We start from the raw sequence: 17,973 nt of genomic DNA, 5'->3' as shown, positions 1-17,973 counted from the left end.
TTTGATTCAGAATTTTCTCCTCTGTTAATGCTGAAGACCCAGCTTTTCTAAACTATAAAACTAAATTTGTTTCAACTGGTTTGTATCCCATATCATCAGTTTAGCATACATTTCTGTCCAGATGGCTCCATTCAAATCCCATAATCTTGCTGTCCCAAAGCAACAAACAGAGGCCTGAAGCATGTTCAAAATGGACAATACAGTATACTTCCAGATCCTGAGAGGCTGAGTGTAGCTCTCGAGTTAATTATGCTAGGAATAAAATCCAAATTTCTCATTAGTAGTGGAATTTAATCACTGATCCTACATATAACTTCTTTAAGCTAAATAACTGATATATGCACTAAGAAAAATATATACATACAATGGATGTTCAAGCATCTCACCTACACTTGTTGGGTTTTTGGGGTGATAGTTCCTCAGACTCTAGAATAAAATAAAAATGGATTAGTTGAAGTTGGCTATGGAATCTGTCTTCCTTTTTCAATATATTAGTTATTGAATTTTTAAATTTAACACCTCAAGACGTTACATCTCAATTAGAAAAACTTACGTATTTAGGCATAGAAACTTAAAAATCTGAAGTACAAATCATCAATTTCACTTTGCACATCAACACAGGCATTACAGAAAAACTATAGACTTGTGGCTCAAAAACTCTCACAGTTGTAAAGGTCTAACAAACACTTAACCACTGCCTTCATATATCAACAAACATTTACAAGGAAATTTAAGAATAAAACGAAGCTTCAATCCAATAAAAATTCTCCTTTTCTGAGAAGCACATGATGCACCAGGAAAAAAAGCAGCCTTCCATAAGAATACTACCATATTAAAAAAAAAAAAAAAAAAAGAAAAAGAAAAATCACTCCTATAGCAAAAATATCTTCTCAAAATCCATTCCCTATCTGATTCCAAAACAAAATTGACTATATTACAGTCTTAGAGACTGAATCAGTATTGGGTTTCTCCAATAGATCAGAAACACTAAACAAATCACACAGTGATTCAGAGGTTAAAATCTCTCCCATCCCCTATTTATATTCTTCTTTAGGAGATGACAGGTAATAAACTTTACATGATGGTGGGTAAAGCTTCTAAAGGAATTTTAAGTATTTCTAAAAAATATTTCTTAAACACCCTTAGCTGTGAACAAAGAAACTTTAGGAAAATTTAAAAAATGAAAATTTATTTTTATTTATTTAGGGTTTTATATACCAACATTCATCAGGGATATCACATCGGTTTACAGTAAATGATAAACTGCACATAATATGTGCTTGACAAATAACAATAGAACAGTTAAATAAGAAGAACTTAATAGAGAACATGCCTAAAAGTCTAAAGATATATGTATGCGACAGTGAAGTTGGATAAAGAGGAAACATATGTACAGAGTAGTAGGGTTATATACAATCAATTACAATGCTATTCAACATGTGGACATCTTAAATGGATGAGTGGATGAGGCTGGGGGAAGCGTGTGTGAGTGTAGGGGCGTAGGATTAGGTGTACGCTTGTGTGAACAGCCAAGTCTTTAGTTTTTTTTTTTTGAATGTTTGTAGGCAGTCTTCCTGGCGAAGGTCTACGGGCATTTTGTTCCTTAGGACAGGGCCAGCTATGGAGAGGGCACGTGCTCTGGTAGATGCCAGGTTGTAGTTTCTAGGGGAGGGTGTGCATATGGAAGCAAGATATTGGTTCCTGGTTGGTTTAGAGGGTTCTTGGAATACTAAGGAATCGTTGAACCAGTTCATTTCAGGATTGTGGAGTGCCTTGTGTATGATGGAAAGGGTTTTGTACTGGATTCGGGATGCGATGGGGAGCCAGTGCAATGTGGTCATTTCTGCATGTGTTGGTAAGTATCCGTGCAGCTGTGTTTTGTAGAATTTGTAGTGGGTGTATGGAGTTTTTGGGTAGGCCTAGGAGAAGTGAGTTACAATAGTCTATTTTAGAAAATATAGTGGTTTGTAGTACTGTACGAAAATCTGGTTGGTGGAGAAGAGGTTTGAGTTTCTTTAGGGTGTGTAATTTAAAGAAGCATTCTTTCAGGGTAGTGTTAATGAATTTCTTTAGTTTGAATTGGCTGTCTAGCATGACACCTAGGTCTCGTACCTGTTGGGAGAACGGGGATGGTAGAGATTGGGGGCGAAGTAGGGGGATGTTGGTAGGCTGATTTTGAGGGGAGAAAAACTGATTTTGCCTGTAGGCATATTTACCAGGTAGGTAGTCAAAGTAGCTTTTCCCAAAATTCCTAAAAAAAAACCCAACATCCGTGTCTTCTCCTGTCTTCATTTTAAACAAGACTGGAGGCAAAGGGTTGCCCATATTTGATATCTTGCATTGTTTTGGCTGTCTGGGCCAGCATTCCCTCTTGCTGGTTAAAGTTTTCAGGCATTGCTTGAACCATTCTCTGGAGCTGATGCTGCCCTTCAGCAAGAGTTTGCACTAATCTCTCCATGTTAGTTAACCACCAAGGCGGTTCTATAGTTTTACTCAGGAGCCCACAATACAACTTCCCTTTGTCTCAGAAAGAAGAAATAGAAAAGAAAATCTTAAGCTAACTGTCCCTGTCTGTCCAGGTGGACCTACCTTTTGGCCTGTAATATATAATTCTGTTGCTACAGCCAGGCCCAAGAGAAAAAAAATGCTCTCTCTTTTCTGCTGCTGGTGAGGGTGCCTATCTGTGCAGCTGCTTACAAAAGAAACATGCCACTACTGCCACCATATGTAACACAGCATGACCGGTCATTGGCTTGCCAGAGGACAGATTAGACGGAACACAAGACTATTCTTCTACAGACTAATTATTTACAGGCAAATTAAACAACTAACAGCCTGTTTACCTCAGAAGTGCTGGAAACAAAAATGCAGTGATCAGACAAGTAGTTTTAACAAAGAAACTGCTTTCTTCTCCTTGTGTGTGGGGCCTTTCCCCAGGGTAAACGCCCTGCAACCAGGATTCCCTTGTAGGCTGTTTTAAGGTGAACCAGCCTTGATGCCTGGTCCTGGACTTTTAAGGAAGGTCTAACATACACTTCTTTACAGTGTTTATGGCTCAACTAGCTCCTCACCCAATTTATAATTTTGTCTTATTCCCATATCGGTAAGTTGAAAACCACTTATTTTTATTACAAAGCTAATATAGCAACCTTACCCTTTTTTGTAGGTTGTTCAGGTGGGGATAACGACTCACTGAGATCCTTAACAATCTAGAAAACAAAAATATTTGCTTTTGCTCAGCTCATTAATACTTTTCTCAAATATTTTCATTAATGGACACTTAACTAATCAGTATAAAAACTATGCTACTAAAAATTAAGATATCATCATAACATACTTATTTTTGCTCATTAAAAGGGATCCCTAGTTCTGGTATGACAGCATTTTAACAATACTTATTTTCAGCTTACTTTGGAATTATAGCTTAGCACTAAGCAACACAATGATAAATTCTAAATGGACTGTCAACCACTAATTTTTTTTAGAAAGCCTATTTCAAAATGAAGGACATTTATAAACAGCAGAAAGAATAACCTGATATTTTTTTTTCTCAGGAGCTCTAGAGGACATTTGTAAACTTCATGCACTCGAACCAGAAAATTATCATTTTCCTATTTCCAGAGCTCTACTACCAACACAGCTATGACATGAGCACATGCAGAATCAACAAATATTTTTGTTTTATTTTAAAATGTATTATTTGATGATAAACTATCTCCACAGATCTGGTTCTGGAGATACCTTTTAAAAAAATGGAGACATTACTTACCTGATAATTTTGTTTTCCTTAGTGTAGACAGATGAGCTCAGGTATTGTGCTCTCCTGATAGCAGATGGGAGGAGGAGTCAGATTTCAAAGCTGGCGTCAGCCTACATATACCCATGCAGCGTGCTTAGCTCTTCAGTATTGTCTTCGAAAAGCCAGTATAAATATATGTTGCTTAATACTTGGTTATACTTGATTAAATTTGAACTGGTTCAACTGATTCTATATATAAAACTTTTGAAACTGTAGACCGCCAACACTTGGGAAACAATAAACACCAAAACCTGGGCAACTGCGGGAGTATTGAATTAGAGGGCTCAGTCTCGAGATTTGATATCTGCGGTTCTCTATTTCTGGGGCAGCCATGGGTGGGATGCTTAGTCTATCTGTCTACACTAAGGAAAACGAAATGATCAGGTAAGTAATTTCTCCATTTCCTAGCGTGTAGCCAGATGGACTCAGGACCAATTGGATGTACAAAAGCTACTCCCCTTTAGGGTGGGAGGCTGCCCGTGGCCCACTTAGTGCTGCCCTTGCGAAGGCTGTGTCCTCCCTTGCTTGAACATCCAAGCGATAGAACCTGGAGAAGGTGTGTAGGGAGGGCCATGTTGCCGCCTGACAGATCTCGGCTTGTGAAAGCAGCCTGGTTTCAGCCCAGGAGACTGCCTGGGCCCTTGTAGAATGCGCCTTGACCAGTAGAGGTAATGGTTTTCCTGTCTCTATGTAGGCAGCATTAATGACTTCTTTGATCCAGTGGGCTATGGTGGCCCGGGATGCCGCTTCCCCTTGTTTCTTCCCGCTGTGAAGAACGAACAGGTGGTCAGTTTTGCGCAAGGATTATGATTTCTTCAGGTATCAGACATTCAGGCGAGTCTTCTGAATCCCTGTGTTCATCTGGTGATGGTAAGGATATGGTCTGGGAAACCACTTTCGGAAGGAAGGATGGTACCGTACGCAACTATATGGTGCCAGGGGTGAACAGGATAATGCTTAAAGTTCGGAGATGCGCCGGGCTGAGCATATTGCGATGAAGAACACTGTCTTTAAGATCAGGAGACGTAGAGACAGGGCGCTTGTTGGTCTGAAAGATTCCCCCGCTAGGAAGTCTAGTACTAGGTTGAGGTTCCATAGAGGCACTGGCCACTTCAATGGTGGTCAGAGTTGTTTGACCCCTTTCAGGAAACGAGACACATCAGGATGGGTTGACAGTCTTGATACCATTCCCGTCAAACCTGAAACAGGCCAGTGCTGCGACTTGGACCTTGAGGGAGTTGAGGGACAACCCCTTCGCTGTCCTTGGGAGGAGAACGCGGTCTTCACACCAAGCTTCGAATACTCTCCAGATCTGTATGTAAGACAAAAATGTGGAAAACATGCGTGCCTGAAGCAGGTACACAATCACGGCTTTTGAGTAGCCGCACTTCTTTAGGCCAGTCCTCTCAAGGGCCATTCCGTAAGAGAGAATCGAACCAGGTCTTCGTGGGAGATCGGTCCCTGCTGAAGAAGGTCCCTGTATGGCGGTAGACGCAAAGGATTCCCCGCCAATAGTCTTCGCATGTCCACATACCATGGTCTTCTTGGCTAATCCGGGGCGACTAGTAAGACGTACCTGCCTAGTAGTGGCCAGGGTGGGAAGGCGTACAGGAGGCTATCCTCCAGCCAGTTCTGGATGAGAGCGTCTATTCCTTGAGATTGTGGTTCTCATCTGCGGCTGAAGAATCTGGGGGCCCGGGCATTGCGACAAGTTGCTAGTAGGTCCATGGCTGGCAGACCCCATCGATTTACTATCAGCTGGAAAGCTGTGTCTGCCAGCGACCATTCCCCTGGGTCTAGGCTTTCTCTGCTGAAATAGTCCGCAAGGATGTTGTCTTTTCCTGCGATGTGGAAGGCCGAAATCCCTTGTAGATTTATTTCCGCCCACTCCATGAGAGGGTCTATTTCTAGAGACACCTGCTGGCTCTTGGTTCCTTCCTGTCAGTTGATGTAAGCAACGGTCGTTGAGTTGGCCAACATGACTCTGACGGACTCGCCTCGGAGTCTGTGGCTGAATCGTAGGCAGGCTAGTCTGGCCGCTCGTGCTTCCAGGTGGTTTATGTTCCATCCCGCCTCTAACTTCTTCCATTGTCCCTGGGCCGTCAGATCCTGACAGTGGGCTCCTCACCTACGGAGACTTGCGTCCATGGTGAGCAAGACCCACTTCGGAGCGGATAGGTTTACACCTCTGCTTATGTGTTCTTCATGTTGCCACCACTGAAGCTGCTCCCGCACCTCTGTCAGTAGATGGAGGCGAATTGAGTAGTTCTGGGTCACTGGATTCCATCATGACAATAGGGAACATTGTAGCGGCCGCATATGGGCCCTTGCCCACGGAACAACTTTCAGAGTTGATGTCATGAGGCAGAGGACTTGGGCGGACCGAAGTCAGCAGCTTTTGTAATTGATCCATTAGCTTCTTTCTTCGTGGAGGGGGATCGTAGACCTTTTTCTGTTTGGCGTCGAACCGGACTCCTAGGTATTCTAGTGACTGAGAGGGCTGTAGACAATTCTTGGTTGTGTTCACGACCCACCAGAGTTCTTATAGTAGATTCTTGACTCTGGTGGACGCATGGCGACTCTCCTCTGGAGACTTTGCCCTGATCAACCAATTGTCCAAGTAAGGATGTTATAGGACGCCTTCTTTCCTTAGTGCTGCCGCCACTACCACCTTGATTTTGGTGAAGGTTCTGGGGGTGGTAGCTAGTCCAAAGGGTAAGGCCCTGAATTGATAATGCTGGCCCAGTATCACATATCACAGGACGCGCTGGTGATGTTGATGGACCGGGATGTGAAGGTAGGCTTTGGATAGGTCCAAGGAGATTAAAAATTCTCCCAGTTATACCGCCATTATAACGGAGCGTAGGGTTTCCATGCGGAAGTGTGGAAACCTCAGGTAATGGTTGACTGTCTTGAGGTCCAGGATAGACCGGAATGTTCCTTCTTTCTTGGGAACGATAAAATAGATGGAATAGTGGCCAGTATTTTGTTGAGGCGTAGGCACTGAAGCTGTTGCCTTCAGGCTGAGTAGTCTTGCTAATGTGGTTTCCACTGCCAGTCTGTCTCTTGGAGTGAGAGTGACACGGCGATCTCATGAATTTGTCTGGTAATGTGGTAATAATAGGACATTTCAATTACCGCAATATTGACTGGGTATATGTATCATCGGGACATGCTAGAGATATAAAGTTCCTGGTTGGAATAAATGACATTTTTATGGAGCAATTGGTTCAGGAACAGACAAGAGAGGGAGCAATTTTAGATCTAATTCTCAGTGGAACACAGGATTTGGTGAGAGAGGTAACGGTGGTGGGGCCGCTTGGCAATAGTGATCATAATATGATCAAATTTGAATTAATGCCTAGAAGGGGGACAGTAAGCAAATCCACGGCTCTCGTGCTAAACTTTCAAAAGGAAAACTTTAAAAACTGAAAGGAGCAGCTACAAAAGGTAAAAAGTGTGCAAGAGGTATGGCCATTGTTAAAAAATACCATCCTAGAAGCACAGTCCAGATGTATTCCACACATTAAGAAAGGTGGAAAGAAGGCAAAACGATTACCGGCATGGTTAAAAGGGGAGGTGAAAGAAGCTATTTTAGCCAAAAGATCTTCATTCAAAAATTGGAAGAAGGAGCCAACAGAAGAAAATAGGATAATGAATAAGCATTGGCAAGTTAAATGTAAGACATTGATAAGTCAGGCTAAGAGAGAATTTGAAAAGAAGATGGCCCTAGAGGCAAAAACTCACAGTAAAAACTTTTTAAAATATATCCGAAGCAGAAAGCCTGTGAGGGAGTCAGTTGGACCGTTAGATGATCGAGGGGTTAAAGGGACACTTAGAGAAGATAAGGCCATTGCAGAAAGATTAAATGATTTCTTTGCTTCGGTGTTTATTGAAGAGGTTGTTGGCGAGGTACCCGCACTGGAGAAGATTTTCATGGGTAATGATTCAGATGGACTGAATCAAATCACGGTGAACCTAGAAGATGTGGTAGGCCTGATTGACAAACTGAAGAGTAGTAAATCACCTGGACCGGATGGTATATACCCCAGGGTTTTGAAGGAACTCATAAATGACATTTCCGACCATTAGTAAAAATCTGTAACCTATCATTAAAATCATCCATTGTACTTGAAGACTGGAGGATAGCTAATGTAACCCCAATATTCAAAAAGGGCTCCAGGGGGGATCTGGGAAAGTACAGACCGGTTATCCTGACTTCAGTGCCAGGAAAAATAGTGGAAAGTGTTCTAAATATCAGAATCACAGAACATATAGAAAGACATGGTTTAATGGAACAAAGTCAGCATGGCTTTACCCAAGGCAAGTCTTGCCTCACAAATCTGCTTCACTTTGAACTGGTAAATTTAGTGTGCTTGGATTTTCAGAAGGCGTTTCACAAGGTTCCTCATGAGAGGCTTCTAGGAAAAGTAAAAAGTCATGGGATAGGTGGCGATGTCCTTTTGTGGATTACAAACTAGCTAAAAGACAGGAAACAGAGAGTAGGATTAAATGGACAATTTTCTCTGCAGAAGGGAGTGGGCAGTGGAGTGCCTCAGGGATCTGTTTTGGGACCCCTACTTTTCAATATATTTATAAATGATCTGGAAAGAAATGCGACGAGTGAGGTAATCAAATTTGCAGATGATACAAAATTGTTCAGAGTAGTTAAATCACAAGCAGATTGTGATAAATTGCAGGAAGACCTTGTGAGACTGGAAAATTGGGCATCGAAATGGCAGATGAAATTTAATGTGGATAAGTGCAAGGTGATGCATATAGGGAAAAATAACCCATGCTATAGTTACACAATGTTGGGTTCCATACTAGATGCTACCATCCAAGAAAGATCTAGGCGTCATAGTGGATAACACACTGAAATCGTCGGTCCAGTGTGCTGCGGCAATCAAAAAAGCAAACAGAATATTGGGAATTATTAGAAAAGGAATGGTGAAAACAACGGAAAATGTCATACTGCCTCTGTATCGCTCCATGGTGAGACCGCACCTTGAATACTGTGTACAATTCTGGTCGCCACATCTCAAAAAAGATATAGTTGCGATGGAGAAGGTACAGAAAAGGGCGACCAAAATGATAAGGGGAATGGAACAGCTCCCCTATGAGGAAAGACTAAAGAGGTTAGGACTTTTCAGCTTGGAAAAGAGACTGCTGAGGGGGGATATGATAGAGGTGTTTAAAATCATGAGAGGTCTAGAACGGGTAGATCTGAATTGGGTATTTACTCTTTCAGATAATAGAAAGCCTAGGGGGCAATCCATGAAGTTAGCATGTGGCACATTTAAAACTAATCAGAAAAGTTCTTTTTCACTCAATGGACAATTAAACTCTGTATAATTAAACAATTAAACGTGTATAATTTTTCTTTGTGACTGTCATCTTATGCTTTTTCTTTAAATGCAAAATTTATGATGTTAAAAAAAAACCAAAAAAAACTCTGGAATTTGTTGCCAGAGAATGTGGTTAGTGCAGTTAGTGTAGCTGTCTTCTTCCTGTAGATGGGTCTGCGTCTTCTCATTGTGGGGTACGGTCGGGGCCTGCCCCTGAGCTTGCTCCTCTCTTAATGTGCCTGTTCCGAAAGGACTGAGACCTTCCTGAAGGAGGTGGTGCTTGGGACTGTGTATTCTTGTAAAGTTTAAAGCGCTGCAATCCTCTGCCCTTGGTTCTTCTGGGGGAGGAGCGCTGATATGTTCTTTTGTTCCTGGTACTGGAGATTCACCCCATTTGTTGGCTAATTTCTCCAGTTCGCTCCCGAACAGGAGGGATCCTTTAAAAGGCATTTTTGTGAGGTTCGCTTTGGAAGTCACGTCAGCCAACCAATTCCAGAGCCATAATTGTCTTCTTGCCGACACTGCGGCGGTGATGACACCCCTGGATGAGGTTCGCACGAGGTCTGCGGTAGCATCGGTGAGGAAGGAGTCTGCAGGCTCCATCGTTTCTCTGGGCGTGGTTGCGTCTCTGGCGAGGATCAAACAGGAACGTGCCACTAAGGCGCAGCAGGAAGCAATTTGTAGCTTCAACTGTTGATACATCAAAGGACTGCTTAAGGATGGCCTCCACCCTTCTATCTTGGGCGTCCTTCAGTGCCGCTCCTCCCTCTGCTGGGATCGCAGTGTGTTTTGAGATTGCACAGATCATAGCATCCACTTTGGGGAAATGTAGAAGTTCCTTAGCCATGGGTTCTAGCAGGTATAGGGCTTCTAGAGACCTCCCCCCTTTGAAAATGGCTTCTGGAGCATTCTAGGTAAATCAGTTCCTTAATGGGCTCCATCATAGGGAAATAGCATGAGGCCTTTACGGAGGTACACCAGCATTGGATTCTTCGTCGGTTCCGCTGAGGACTCCGTGCCTGGAAGACCCAGTGTCTTCATAGTCTGGGACATTAGGGTAGGTAATTTGTCCTTGTGGAAGAATCGGAGCATGGTCCGGTATGGCTGCATCCCTGGGGGAATTTCTTCTTCTTCCAGGGAGTCAGTTTCGTCCTCTGAGGTATTTGTATCCCCATCAGAGAGGCTGTTGGCTAGGCGAGTCATGTCTCGAGAAGCCCGGGAGGTGCTTGTGCTTCCGGCTGGGCTTGAGTCAGGTGGACAGTAGGGGCTGGTTGTGCCTGGACAAAGGTTTGAAGCACTCTGAAAAATTCCACCCAGAAGAAGGTTCCTGGATCCATGTTGATCCCAGGAGGGGTTGTAGTGGGAGCGCCGAGTTGGAGATACTTAGTTCTGGGATGCCATCATCCGTGGTACCGGATCCCTCTCCTGGCTGTAGAGGGTCTTGATCTGGTTCTCCCTGGTTCTGTTCACACTGTTGGCACAGAAGGGATTTCAATCCAGGCTGTGTGGCTCTTACATGACAGGCTGGGCAAAGGAAGGGTCCCTTGGCTTTCTTGGAGGGAGGTGCCATTATTTATGCACGTGAAGGGCTTAGGAACTTGCCCGTGCGTGGAGTTATGCGGGCGGATGCGCTTAGTTGTGAGTTTTGGATGCACGGAAGTTATGAGCATGCAGTGCGCACAAATTGTGCGTGCGGGCAATGGAGTTTGTGCGCGCGGCCTAGTTGTGCATGCCACTATATGCTCAAACCGTAGTTAAGCGCTTAAGATAGGAGCTTCGGGCCTATGGCCTACCCCACGCGTACCGTTGATCAGAGGGGGAAAATGGCATAGATGAAGGCAAGATGGCAACGCCCCAGTGGGTCTCCACGTGTGTAGACCCTCTCACCGAATCGGGGCCTGCCCCAAAGGAGGGCTGCTGAACCCGATTTAAACCTCGTTGAGGAAGGACTGTACGGCTGTTCGAGCCTTGGAGACCGGAGACTTGCCTAGTCTCGGAGCTTACCGGTCGTCTCTATCGAGTGGTATCCAGCTGCGGGGGAATTGGGAAATACCTTCACCGCCGCGCTTGAATCTGCACCCGCTGCCTTTCAGACACCCTGGGAGCTAAGTCCATGCTGGGATTCGGCCGTCGGACCAAGGCTCGCCTCTGAGGGATATCGAAAATCGACCTCAGGAAGTCTCAACTGGGGGAGGGACGGTTAGGATTCACTGCAGGAGAAGCAGAGCTCTCTTAAGGTAAATTTTCTCTCTTCTTTCTTGCAGAAAATGTAACACTACTCTTGTTTGGGATAGTGTCCTCATCTGCTATGGAGACAGAGAAATACTGAAGAGCTAAGCATGCTGCACGGGTATATGTAGACTGACATCAGCTTTGAAATCTGACTCTTTCTCCCATCTGCTATCAGGAGAGCACAATATCCATTGGTCCTAAGTCCATCTGGCTACACACTACGGAAAAGGTATTTAAACTGGAAAAATGCTAATATAGACATGAAAAACTGTTGAACATTTTTAGGTCAGTGCTCTTTTAAGCTAGCTTTATGAGAACAACTTTGTAAGGTTTTTAAATAGATAAACCCATGATTACCCATATAAGATTGCTTTCTGAAAACTGCCTTCCCTCCACGCCCAAGTGTAGCTACTTTTTCCTGGGAGTTTCCCTTTCAAAATTAGCTTGTAAGTGCTACTATCTCCCAGCACATGCTAAAACTTGCTCCCTGATCCCCAGTATAAAATCTGATTTCTGGAGAATTATGGCAATATTATTTAAGAGCTGAAGTTATTAGTGTTTTCTTTTGTATTTTTAATTGAAGTTGATTTTCCATGATTCTTTTATTTTGTTTCAGTGACCACTAGACTACTATCATTTTTTTTCCCTAAGGAAAAACTGCCCACCCTTAACCTGGCTAAAAATATTTGCAAGTTTTCACAGTCTGCTTAAGGGTGGGAAGTTTCAAGATGATACTTTTAGCCAGGTTACGGAGAGGCATTTCCAAGAGTATGTTTCTATACTTCTAGAAAAATATTGACAAGATAAAATGACTGATTAAAATGGAATTTCAACATCACCTTAGGCAAGAACTTGGAATGAGTGCATAGCAGGACAATTATGATGAAATTTAGTAAGGTAGATAAGTTATTAGGGTCTGGACCTCACTTGCTCTTTAGCATGAAGTGACCACCACCAAATATATATAGTCATCCAGTGTGTGGTCCCATGACACAATGGGTAGCTTCATGAAGGGTTTCAAATTAAGCAAGTCCTGCATAAATCTAATAACTAAATGCTGGCGAGAGATAAAACTTCCTTCTGCGGGCTTATAAGGGCTAACTGCACGCAAGTGTATCAGTTGATTCTCATGCTAGTCTATGAGAGATATAAACTGTAATCAAGAAGTTTATGTATTGGACAAGAGAAGGAATCTAGAACATTGTCCTCACATCAGATAGCAAACCTCCTCCATTTAAACCCACAAGATTTTCCAGTGTATTCCTTCCTAGAAGCCAAACGTGCCTAAGACACTTCTCTAGAGAATGCAAAGGAACAAATAATATTCCTATCAACATTTAGACTGAGGACCAGAGACTGAATGTTATGATGAAATAGTGCTCCCTGACTCTATGATTGATATTAGGGAACTGACCAAATTGACTGGATTCCTGACAGCTGCCAAAGGAGTGTAAATCAAATCTGTCTGGGCCAATGTAGAGGAATGAGCATCAGAATTCTTTAACCTCATCTAAATTTTATTAAGGATTTTACCAGAAAAATTGGAGGATATGTGTACAGAAGGCCTGCTCCCTAATAAAAGGAAGAAGCATCTCATGCTAGTTTGCCCTTTAGATACTCCGTGAACAGGTAAGTCATGATCTTTCAGTTCAGTACAGTTATAAAGAAATCTACCTTGTGTGCTTCCCACTTGAGAAATATCCTGTTAACTACATCCTGGTTCAGAAACCATTCACTGGGGTCTAGAATCAGATTGAGGTTCAAGATCATCCCATTAGAGAAGGCCCAGTTCTATACATGGACAGTGTTTTGACAGAATAGTAATCTGCTCTACTGTGCTTCTTTAGACAGAACATAACTATTATATTATGACAATTTTGTTGGACATGTAATATTTGAAGGCCAAAACTTTTAGATTCCTGGATCAAGGGATGATTTTTCAAGGAATGCTGAGAAGAGATGGGGTTCACCTGCCAAAGAAAGGGTGAAGCGTCTTTCAATACAGAATGGTAAACCTACTGAGAGGGGAGCTTTAAATTAGAATCATCAGGGATGGGTGAACAAAAACTTAAGGTAATGAAAACATTAAATATTTGTATAGAAATGGAAAAAATGGACAATATCTGGAAAGCCATGTACAATAATGCTCATTGTATGAGAAATAAAATCCCAGATCTAGAGGCAGTCATTGAAGAAACTGATTTAGATATAATGGCTGTAAAGGAGAACTGGTAAATGGAAAACTATGATTGGGATATAGTTATACCAGGCTACAATCGATTCAGGAAAGACTGAATAGAAAGGAAGGGAGGAGTGGCACTGTATACAAAAACAATATTAAAGCAACAGCACTGCTGGGCTTACAAGGTAAGGAAGCGGCACTGTGGATGAATCTGGAAAGAGGGAACAGACATCTATTTATATTGGTGTAATATGATCATATAATAAATAGTCACAAAGAGAGAGTGGTCAAGCAGTAGGTATGTAGCAAATCTTGATCAAGTAAAGTATTGCTTACCTGTAAAGAGGTGTTCTCACAGGACAGCAGGATATTAGTCCTCACATATGGGTGACATCAAAGGATGGAGCCCTGAACGGAAAACTTTTCTGTCAAAGTTTCTACAAAGCTTTGACTGACACTGGCACTGGCACACTGAGTGCACTGAGCATGCTCAGCCTGCAATTATCCCTGTGAGCCACAGGTGTCTCCCTCAGTCTAGTCTTATAGTTAAAAGCGCAAGCGAAACTAAAATAAAAGTAAAAACGTATACAGACCCAACTCTGCAGGGGTGGCGGGTGGGTTTCGTGAGGACTAACATCCTGCTGTCCTGTGAGAACACCTGTTACAGGTAAGCAACACTTGCTTTCTCACAGGACAAGCAGGATGGTAATCCTCACATATGGGCGAGTACCGAGCTGAGGATACCCGAGAGTGCACTAAATGCACCCAAGACGCGCGAAAGGCACAATGAATGGGGTGGAATTTGGAATGGAGGGCATCCTGAAACCCTTAATGGGTTCGTGGAAGGATGTTGGTTAGTTAAACCGAAAAAAATAAGAGTAGGCAGACTGGCCAAACATGGAGCATGCCGGCTAGTCGTATCTAAGCAATAATGGGCTGCGAAGGTATGGAGAGAACTCCAAGTTGCAGCCTGACAAAGGGGCAGACTTTCAAAGGAATACGCGCGTACCCCCCGAAAACCTGCCTCAAGTTCCCCCTGCGCGTGCCACTCGGTCACGGAGGAATGCAGGGTCGGATGAGTATGTAACAAGGTGTTTAACTCACTGACCCTGTTGGCAGAAATGACATTTACAAGGGAAAGAATTTCCCATGTCAAACTGTGAAATGAGAGGAATGGAAAGGCTCGAACGGAGAATGTATGAGACTTATAAGGATAAGATATAGGTTTCATTCCGTGACTAGTGAAAACAGAGGTGGCTTGATCAGTGGATAATCCATGGTAAGCTGTCTCAGAAGGGGTTTACCGTTAATCGGGTATCCCCACTTCCAAACGATACACCAATTGGAACAGAAGTGTACCTATATGGAGGATGACTGGGGAGCAGAATCGGAGGGAGCAAGAGAAAAGAGTGAAGTAGAAAAAGAAAAAGGGAAATACTCTTTTGTATGTGTCATGTGGTAAATCATGGCATTTTGAATGGTAGGATTTATGTGAGGAAGGTTTTGTGACCCTACCAGTACCTGAGAACATCAGTGAACCTACGATTTGAGACTGACTGGTGAGAAGGTGAATTGGTTACTGGTGTGATAGATTGAGAAGTATGGAAAGCATACTGGTCTCAGCCAGGACTTGGGTCTGAGGAACAATGAACCCCGTCCCGGTTCAACATTAGAAGAGTGCTGGCTATGAGAGGCAGCAGAAGAGACACATTTAAGAGGCCCCTGATGGAAGAAAGGCGTCTATAGGAATGCATTGGAAACATGTGTAGGGAGTAGAATCTGTGCACCGTATGGTTCAATTCGGACACAGAGGGCAAGTTCGGTTGACCTCAGCGTTAGAAGATTTTTCCCGCTACACATGTAGTTCGAGACCATGGAAACCTACATGGAGAAGGTCTGCTAGTGCGTTCAGTAAATCTCTTAGATAAGTGGCCCGAGGATACATGGAGTGAGCAAGGGCCAAGGGTAGAGCTGCGCAGCTTCCTTGCAGAGCAGCTAAGAGGTTGTGCGTGCTTGTGCTGGAAAGCACATTTATTTATTTATTTATTTATAGCTTTTATATACCGAGGTTCAATTAACAGGATTAATTATCACATTGTCCCTATGCTGTCTGTATGCACAAAGATTTGTTGCAGAGGCAGTACTGGAAGGCATAAGGGTATAACGCATGGCTACAAGCTCCAGGAAGTTCATGTGAAACTGTGCCTGCGAGCATGAGCAGAATCAGACTAGGTTTTGGTTCTAGATCTGCAATATGGATGAGGGACGAAAGCGGTTGAACAGCTTAGACCACTGATAATGGAATTTCCCTGAATCTAACCCATAGCAGTTTTAGATCTATGAGGAAAGTGCATAGTGAAAATCCCCATGGCCCGACAATGAAGAATTGAGGGGCTGAGGTTATGGAAAATGCACGCAGGGACATTTAAGAATTTATGAGAATGTCTGTGCGTATGCTGGACAGGAAGGTCATTATGACTGTGGTGCACAGAAGTGTTATATAAGGGATTTATGGCAGTGACAGTAATCCCAGTTAGTAAATGTATAGTGAGTCATGAAGAAGTTAGAGCTCCTTGCGTGGACTGACTGTGCTTATGCAGCTGCCATGCAAGGAAAAGCGTGAATGATGTTGCAATCCACTGAGAAACAGCAGTCACCGATAGTGATTTAATGAATACCCCCAGTTGTCGAAGCTGGTGCAACTGGCAGAGCTTGGGATTGTAATATTGTTGACTCACCATGAAGCACATAGAAAGATTAGCGGTAATGTACTTACTGCGATATGGAAGCTTGGTGACGAGAGATACCATTTTACCTGTGCCTTCTGAAGAAAGTTGATATTTCTGAGTCCAGGATGGGCGGAGAGTAACTACTTTCTGTTGAAAGAAAAAATAGTGTAATTAAAACTCCCCAACCCCCCTCTGCGCTTTGTAGCGTTTGGGGGAGTGTACCGGGAACTTTGGTACAAGGTGGGGTGGCCGCTCTGATATACGGCCAGTTGGGAGACCAGGAGGTGTCCAACTGGAGGGGCTGATGTAATCTGGATATCATGTAACAGAGTGTGAGCGGTAAATTCTTACCCACATTTCTGTGTGCTGTACAAGGAGACATCGAGACCTGTAGTCAGGCTTCGAGGTGGGCTTGCTGGATGTCGTGTTTAGCAGATCAGCGAATGCACCTGGAACTTTGGTTGTGAAGCAGGAACCAGAAGCCAGAGCATTAATCAGTATAAAGCCTCATTGCTGAAAAGGGGAGGATGTCCTGATGCAATCCCAAAGAAATGATAGAGAGGTTCTCTTGGTATTGTGGCTGACATAGCTGGCATAGCAATATGTGACACTAATACGGTTCTTGGAAGGTACATGACCTAGAACTTTTCAAACCATGTGGCTCGAATTAGAGAACACATCTCAGTGGGAATGCTGCAGAAGCAGGGTACTTACCATCCAATGAAGAATCCGGTGAAGAATGCTGGCTCCCTGGATTTCAGGAATCATCGAGGGAGTAGACGCCCGTCTCAACTCTGATGCCTGGTATGGTGGCGCAGGTATAGATGAGACAGGCTGAGCGCGGCTGGCGCTACGATGGTAGTTTTTTGTGGAGGGCCACAATCCCCCCCACCGATTTCGGCGGGGTATGCCTCGGGAACAGGGGAGCCAATTAACGCCAGTGCAGAATTTTTCGGAACTCATTCCGATGTTTCTGGAGCAACAAGGACTGCCAATACTGTGCGGAAGAGTGTCGATGGCAGTAGTGATGTTGCTCGGCCAGAGCATTGTCCAGCATCGAGAAGGATAGCACCAATGTGCTGGATGGCGTCAGTGGCAGACAGTCACTGTGTCGGTGACGATGTATGCCATGGTGCTTGGCCCGGTCTTTCCCCAGTGCCGAGATGGATGCCCTCGCTGTCTTGGATGGCGACTGATGACGGACTGTCAGCATGCCTGCACTGCTCCTGGCAATATGTAGTGTCGTAGGCTAATAAGGGGCTTTAATAAGAACCCAAAGCATGGAGCACTGTGTTCAGGCAAGGGCATTACGTGGCGGTGCTATGTCGGTATTGACGGTGTTGATGGCGGCGTCGATGACTCGGCCAGAGCAATGATGACAGTGACGGAAGCACTGACGGCATTGGCGTAGGCATCTATGGGAACGATGTGGCATCGAATAATCAAAAAAAACCCCCCATCGTTGGCATCAGAAAAATGATACCGGCATCGACGGAGTCGATGACAGCATCGATAGGAACGACGAGGGCATCGATGTATGGAGGCGGGTGCCGACGGTATCGGTGGCATGGCCACAGCCATCGACCCGGGCATCGATGCCCATCGATGGAGTGGATCTGGCATCGATGCCCATCGATGGAGTGGATCTGGGCATCAATGGAAATGTCATGGGCATAGATGTCA

At 43.9% G+C, this 17,973-nt stretch overlaps 1 protein-coding gene across 4 annotated transcripts in view; it reads right to left on the bottom strand.

Moving 5' to 3' along the window:
• Positions 1-17,973, bottom strand: part of LOC115084728 (serine-rich adhesin for platelets-like) — an 859,145-nt gene that overhangs the window by 488,456 nt on the left and 352,716 nt on the right. For all 4 annotated transcript variants that reach the window (XM_029589967.1, XM_029589968.1, XM_029589969.1 and 1 more), the window contains exons 8-9: positions 3,155-3,209; positions 387-426 (exon numbers count right to left, since the gene is read on the bottom strand). In XM_029589967.1, the coding sequence (XP_029445827.1) occupies positions 387-426; positions 3,155-3,209 (95 nt within the window). The remainder of the gene's footprint in view (positions 1-386; positions 427-3,154; positions 3,210-17,973) is intronic.

The sequence above is a fragment of the Rhinatrema bivittatum genome, chromosome 2 (assembly GCF_901001135.1).
Source record: "Rhinatrema bivittatum chromosome 2, aRhiBiv1.1, whole genome shotgun sequence".
In the NCBI taxonomy this organism is placed as follows: Eukaryota; Metazoa; Chordata; class Amphibia; order Gymnophiona; family Rhinatrematidae; genus Rhinatrema; species Rhinatrema bivittatum.
The sequence above is the reverse complement of the archived record's forward strand: the minus strand, read 5'-3'. Positions and strand labels throughout refer to the sequence as shown.